The sequence below is a fragment of the Chaetodon trifascialis genome, chromosome 3 (genome assembly GCF_039877785.1).
Source record: "Chaetodon trifascialis isolate fChaTrf1 chromosome 3, fChaTrf1.hap1, whole genome shotgun sequence".
Classification (NCBI taxonomy): Eukaryota; Metazoa; Chordata; class Actinopteri; order Chaetodontiformes; family Chaetodontidae; genus Chaetodon; species Chaetodon trifascialis.
The window spans coordinates 29,063,708-29,070,953 of record NC_092058.1 but is presented as its reverse complement, the minus strand read 5'-3'; the positions used below and the strand labels follow the sequence as shown (position 1 = coordinate 29,070,953).

Here is a 7,246-nt window from a genome sequence, read left to right as displayed (position 1 = left end):
CACCATTGGTCAGGTGGTGATCTTCTTGCATGTTTTTAGTGGGGGTATTTTTATGGAGGATACCCCAGGACAACATGCAAAGTCCACACAGAAAGGCCCCTTTTTCCTCAAGCAGCAGGCACTGAAGACATGGTGGAGGACACGCCCCCAGCGCCCACAGCAGGATTCGAACCGGGACCTTCCAGCTGTGAGGCAACAGTGTCACCACTTGTTCCACCGTTCCACCGAACAGGTTTTTGTCCTCTATTGTCACTCCTCCTTTTCATACAGGCCATTAAAAACAATCCCCTCCTAACACACTGATAATGTTGGTGATAGGGGACAATGTCCAGTCCTCTTATGCACAACTCTTTGAGTCTAACTGAAACCAATATGAGGACTCAGCAGTCTGAGCTAGTCAAATGGAGATACTCCAAAGTGTCTTCAGTACAACTGAAGCAGACCTATCATTTCAAAGGTGACCTACTCAGGTTGACTGATGATTACTTTTATTTGTCATGAGAAAGCAAAAAAAATGAAAGTGCTTACCATGCAAGGTAGCTATACTTTACTAAGAACAGGAAGAACATAATAATCATTGTGAGGGGAAAAAAAAAAAAACTATTACCATTAAAATCCATTGTAGGTGCCATAATTTAACTCACCAATGGCACTTTGTAAACAAGACTCCCAACCTTTAACTGCCACATTGCAAGTAGCCTATACAGTGGGCAAAAATATACTGAGAAGATACATTTTTGATGGAAAGCACTTTCATCGATGACCAACAGTCAAGAAACAGGGTATTAAAAGGTTTGGCGCTTCTAATTTATGAATGACTTAAGTTGTAAGTCTGCTACAGGAAGTCACCAATTGCTTTTCTGTTTGTTTTCAAGTTGTATTTCCATATCTCTGGAAAACAGAGTGCTGAAATTTGCCTTAGAGAATCATGACACAAAGGTGTGCAAAAGTAATAACGTTTAATTCAAATAAAACCATGCAACAGGTAACCATCACCCTGATTAGATTCAACCTATTATAAAATAAACATCCAAAGCCGTACATTGCGTTAAGTGGGCATTCACTGTATGAGAGAAGAGACGACTCCATGGAGTATACAAAGGTCAGCCCAGAGACTAAAGAACCAAAACAAGGACCCAAAAACAGCAAACAAAAAAATCACAGCTCCTCCTGCTCTGCACAGGCCACAGTACAGTGGTGATCCTGAAAAGGTGCTAAGCACACAGACTATGTTCTCTGAAGAGAGAAAGTACAAGGATCTGTAGCCCCCCCCCCACTGGCTGCTAATAATCAATCACTATCACAAAGCGCTATGAACCATATGGCACACAGAAGACAAGTCTGAGAACATGAGTGATGAGCCAGCAGTGCCCCGTTGATACATATGTCGCTGAATGTCTAGTAGCAGTATTTTTCATGTACCAGACATGCACTTGTTTCAGGAAGGCCCGTCAAATTCACATCGTTGGGATTGTGGAAGCTGGGGAATTTGAGGATATGATGGCCTGGGAAACCAAGCAAAGCATTGTGTGGGGTACCATTCAGCATACTGCAAGATGTTGAGGTTTCAAAAAAAAAAAAATCAGATGATCTGAACAGTTCAATCAGGGTTACAGAAGTAAATTTGTTTTGAAGAGTAGCAAGTTGATTCAGATCCCTCACTACAATACCAGAACAGGGACGGCCAACTCTTGTGAAGAATCCAGCGCACACACCCATAATTGGTACACTCAATCAGGTCATTTGTTACTTTACAATCTGGATGTAGAACACAAAGATAAGAAAAAATAACATCAGTTAAGATGGACAGTATTCTTGTTTTGTAACGTCTGGTCTGCGCTTTGAACTTTAATGGATGACTGGGCACTGGGTGAGGAGGTCAGGTTCACCTGCACATCCCTCCCTCTGTCCAATGGGAGGAACGAAGTGGGACGAGAGAGTCTTGGATTACATGATGGTTGTGTAGTCTGAAAGTGGTAGAGCCAGTGTTAAGTGTTTAGGATGCTGTGTGTGTGTGTGTGTGTGTGTGTGTGTGTGTGTGTGTGTGTGTGTGTGTGTGTGTGTGTGTGTGTGTGTGTGGATGATACGGAGGGACAGCAGCAGCAGGGGCCTCAGTTGCTATACACCTGGCCTTCGGGCGGCTGGGACAGCCTGTTGTTCTCTTTCATCATCATGTGCTGTCTCAGCTCCTGCAGCACCATCCGGATGTTGTAGGAGTTTTTCCACCTGGACAGCACTGCCACCGCCTTTATGTCCACCTGGAAGGGGAGGAGGACGGGGGAAGAACGGGGGGATCTTTTTATCATGTCTGGCAATAAGGTTAAATATGTAGAATGCCGCTTTAGGCTAAAGGAGTATGTTGGCACAAATGGTGTAATTAAATTATTGTCAGAGCTTTAAAAATCAAAATCCAAACTAAAAAAAAAAAAAAAGATTTTTATAGGCTAAGTGTCCTAACTGGTCAGGTTTGGAGAAATTCCTAAAACTAAGGAGTCTGCCCGTCCTAGACTTACACTGCTGAGCTTTTGGTCTAAAAGCAATTCCCAAGGAAAGGCTAAAACTAGCTCCTGAGCCTGAGAACATTTTTAGGACGTCCAGAGGACTCCTCAGTCTCAGAGACCTGCTTGTAATCAGTCAGCGGCTGCACGTAATGCACTTGCTAGTGTTCGTGTTTTGAAAAAATACACCTAGAATGAAATTTTGAAAGCACATTTTGGTGGTGGGGTTAATAAGACTCTGAACAGCTCACTAACAATCCAAAGCAAATCCAGCGATACCAGAGACAATGATTTACACAGCTCTTCACTCCTCCATCAAACCAAAAAATTAAGTACACTGATTTCAATGCCATGGAAGTATTACTGGTAAAATAGTGACTTTACATGGAATCACCCCGTCAAAAAGATGTAGATTTGTTTGGGCAAGTGGAAAAAAAAGTCAATATTGTACTTTCATGGCACTACTGTATATGGATGAATATTTGATTTAACAGTCACTGACACACACCAGTCACTGTAGACACAGTGAGTCAGTTCAGTCATAAACATGAAGTCTTCACATAGCAACAGGGTCAACTCCACCTCTTTTCTTAGCTCTCGAATTCTTTCAGTTCCTTTCTAAAAGTTGCTCTCAGCAGCTTTGTGGAAAGATGTTCAGAGGAAACTCTTAGCTCAGGTTTTTTTGGAATCATTCAGGAGGACTCGAAAATAAAATACTTTGGAAATACAGCCCCTGAATCTCCAATTTGGATACTCACCACACCGTTTGAACTCTGTACGCCAGTCAGGTTGATCTTGTTCACAAAGCGCACAAGAGGGGGATGTTCTGGGTATCTGAGTCCACATTCGATTTTCAGACTGTATATCCTGCCATCATAGACAGTCTGCAAAGAAAGAAAGGACGGCAGGGTAGCTCAAAGTGTGACAGACAAGGAAATGTGTTGGTGTGTGGTGTTCAGCAATTTGACAGTGCATTCTTGACCTTGGAACAGCTGCAGACAAAACAGTCTCAACTCAACATTCTTTTACTTGCTGGTTCTGAAGCTTTTGATCATATCATAGAAAATCACCAAACATCTACAGTTTAGTGATAAAGGAGCAAACAATGGCTCAGAAACCGAGGACATCTTATCAATGATGAAACATTAATGGACGGTGTGGTTAGGTGAAGAGATGTACAGACATGTAATGAAGCTGAACGAAGCCTCGACTCTGATTACGGCTGCTTACAGCAGCTCCGTGCTGCTCTGTGTCTGCACACAACTACAGTAATCCTTTTGCTGGACCAGTGTGTCTTTTTCAGTCAGTTTGTGACAGGGAGGCTGAAAACTGTAATGCCTGTGTGAACAGCACAGAAAAGGCTGAGTGCATTGAGAAGCAGATGCTGGTCCCTGGAAACAGACATACCTGCTCTTGTCACCTTGGGGTCTCACACTCTAACTTACTACCATTGCAACCAGTCTGCCAACATCTTTGCATGCTTGTAAATTTGTTTCTATACTACAGTGGTAAAGGTTGCTACTTCAAGTGTTGCAAAAACACACGCTAACTGGTGCATGCATGCACCTCTCTTTACTTCTTAAACCACACAAGAAGTGCTTCACCATCTTAACTCTCTAGAGGGGAGGCAGAAATGAAAGTGCCACCAAAGGAAACACAACCACCCACGATGTTGGCTCTTCCATCTCAAATCTTCTTGCACACTGCAACAGATACACAACCTAAAACATATGCTGCTCATCAGAGTGCAATGACTAGTCTGAAATGTCTATTTCAAGAACAGAACACTACTACTACTTACTTTGCATTTATAATGTAGCTATTGGGGCAGAGTGTTTTGGTTGGACAATAGTTTCATTCTAAAAACATGCACCCAAGGCCTGAGAAAATAGTGGCCAAGTAGTGTTTGATTATTCCTTCTAAAAAAACACATAGGTTTGAACCATCTTGTGAATTATGTCCATTAAAGGGAAAATTAATACAAGAGACATACGTATATACTTTCAACATAAACATGTCTTTTAAATGATCTACATACTTAGACATTACAATTATTTGCATGTTTCAGCTTGACCTACATTACATTTTCCATCAATGACTGACATGTTGATAGTTTCCAATCGGGTTCCAGTCCAGCTGTCCTGGAAGATTTCAATGTCCCTTACATATGGCAGACAGATATTACCTGATAACAGACCAAACTTTCCTTTTTTATGTGTCTACAAGTGTCCAATGGAGACAACAGTTTTTGAAGTTTTCCAGGATTGAGCAAGAGTGCTGCAGCTGGCAATCACAAAACAGGCTGCAATGTAATGCCTCTGGGCATTTGTGTGCAGCCCTCGTGCTGAATTTTAACACAGTTGAGATACCCAGGCCGTGACTGGCTTGAAATGGAGTAAGACGAGTAAACTGCACCCAATGTTTTCTATTTTTCAACTTTGTACAATCCAAAACTGTATTAGATGCGCCCTTTTGTCTTACCGGCACATTTGTTCAAAGCAAATGTTTCAATCCAATGCAATGCTCGAAGCCTACTGGTCAACTGAAGAAGAGCAGTATGATGTATCAAAGTGCTGGAGGCCCTGGGGGTGGCTCACCTTGGCGGGGCCGATGATCATGCCATTCCAGTGAGTTAGCGTCATGTCATCATCATCTGCAAGGCCCCAGCTCACTGTACCATCGCCACCTCCCTTCTGGCCTTCATCCAGTTCCTCCAGCAGCCGAAAGCTGCGGGGAATTACAACTGCACAAACACAGAGAAAAAAACAATTAAATGATGTTCTGATCACACACTGGGAGAAAATTCAGTCTAATCACACTCAATCATTTTTTTGAACAGAAGCCCCAGACAAAAACCTAGGCTGAGCTAAAAGAGACTGGTTCTAATTTTAAAACGTACACATATTACAATATCACTAAATTTAAGATATATACTTTCAAATTTGCTAAATCTGTCAGTGATTCCTTCTGTAACATGGCATCATCTAGCAACCTCCAAATCATAACAAAATGACTGAGTTTTACATTAATGTTGGAGGGCAAAATCTGGATGTTATATAGGTGACTCCATTTTTGAACTCTAATTTATGACTCTTCTTATGACCTGCTGCAGGTCTGGTGACTAACTGCATCAGGTGTAATCAGTGGTAGAATCTCAGTCTTGAACGGCTGCTTGCAACACACCTGTTCTTCAAGATTTTATGGAAGTGCACAGGAATAATCTGACTAGGTTTCATTATTGAATAATGAAAATAACGGTGTTTACTGCTGGCAAATAACTGTAAACACTGAATGCAACTGCAGAAGCAAGGAAGTCAAAGCATTTTTTAATAAGTTTGTACACAAGGCTCATTTTATTTAAATGCAGCATGGCCCTGCACGTACCTGCCTGGTCACTGCAGGTACATTTAAATGGAGAGAACTTTTCTACAGCTGTGAGATCTGATTTACAACACATGAAGGACCAAGCATCTGAATCACAGTTGCCTGCATGTCTCTTAAAACACCCTCAGCAATGCTGACTGTCAACTGTGGATGGCCAAAAGAAGCTGTGACATCCTGACCAAACGGGTGTAAAGCTCAGTGCTATTAAGTGGAACTTATACCATCAAACGGTTGTGAGTATGTCAATAGGCGTATCTCATGAGCCTTCATTTAGAAAAGCAGGGTGATCGTAAGCCAGGTATCATTTTAATAGTTTATCCTTCACGCCATCGGATGAAGTTATTATCTTTGGTGTCGCCACCAAAGAAACGACATGGCGTGGTTAGCTGTTTAAGGAGTTGCCCCACTTCACTATAAAACGTTATACCATTGAGGACAGATATCCTCATTAAATAAGCAGTGAGACCATGTTTCAAGCTGTCAAACGGAACGTGAATAAAATAGCTTGCGTTCAGTTTTTACTGACGAGCTTGTTTTGCGCATTTCCAGCGGAATGTCAGGACTCTCCAGCGGCTGAACAGGGCTGTGCTGCCAGCTAACGTCAGCGAAACAAACAACTTATCTTCCCATCAGGCGAGTCACGGGCGTCACCGCCTTCCTAACAAAGTAATCCATCGAAACCCTAGACAAATGTGGTCTGTGGTGTACAATCAATGAGACTGTGGACTTTTCTTAGACCAGCAGGCTTCATAATGGTCCATCAATGTTGTTGGAGATGGCCGATTGCTGCTCAAAGACTGTGGGCCAGCTTAGCTAGCCAATGAGCTAGCTAACAGCGTTAATGGCAGAGCCTTCTTTCACACAGAGTCCAAAGTTATAGATAAAAACCCACTGCAGCTGGGCTCTTTCAAACTGTAAACCTATTGCGCAGTTAATATGATATGTTGGAAATTACACATCACAAGCAAAATCAACGGAAAAACACTGTCTGAACTGTCGGCTTACCTGATCCGGCGGGGGCCGCCATCTTTGTCACTGCTTTGCGGAAGCGCGCACGTACGATGTTCACAGGCGCGTGTCCGTCGTCAGAAAAAAGGCATTCTTATCCTAAATTAGTTTTGTTTTGTTTTTTCAATACTTAATACTTTGACTTCTTTGCTTCATGATATTGGTCCATTTATTTTTTAAGAGCAGCGTTCCTCATTCACTGTCCCTCTCCTTATCCACTGTGACAGCAAACTATATGAAGACTCGGAGCAGCTGTTGGTGTCGCCTTTGCTGGGAATTGTTCTTAAAGCTAATAGTCGGGTAGTCGGGTTCAGGAAAGGGAGAACATAGCAGAAACTCAAATGGACGTGTTACCA

At 42.4% G+C, this 7,246-nt stretch overlaps 1 protein-coding gene across 1 annotated transcript; it reads right to left on the bottom strand.

The window, feature by feature from the left end:
- Window positions 1-940: 940 nt before the first annotated feature.
- Window positions 941-7,002, bottom strand: ube2v1 (ubiquitin-conjugating enzyme E2 variant 1). Its single transcript, XM_070958833.1, has 4 exons — window positions 6,888-7,002; window positions 5,096-5,241; window positions 3,257-3,382; window positions 941-2,258 (listed from the first exon to the last, which is right to left on the bottom strand). The coding sequence occupies exons 1-4, from the start codon at window positions 6,907-6,909 to the stop codon at window positions 2,112-2,114; spliced, it is 441 nt and encodes a 146-aa protein (XP_070814934.1). The 5' UTR covers window positions 6,910-7,002; the 3' UTR covers window positions 941-2,111.
- Between the last annotated feature and the right edge of the window lie 244 nt (window positions 7,003-7,246).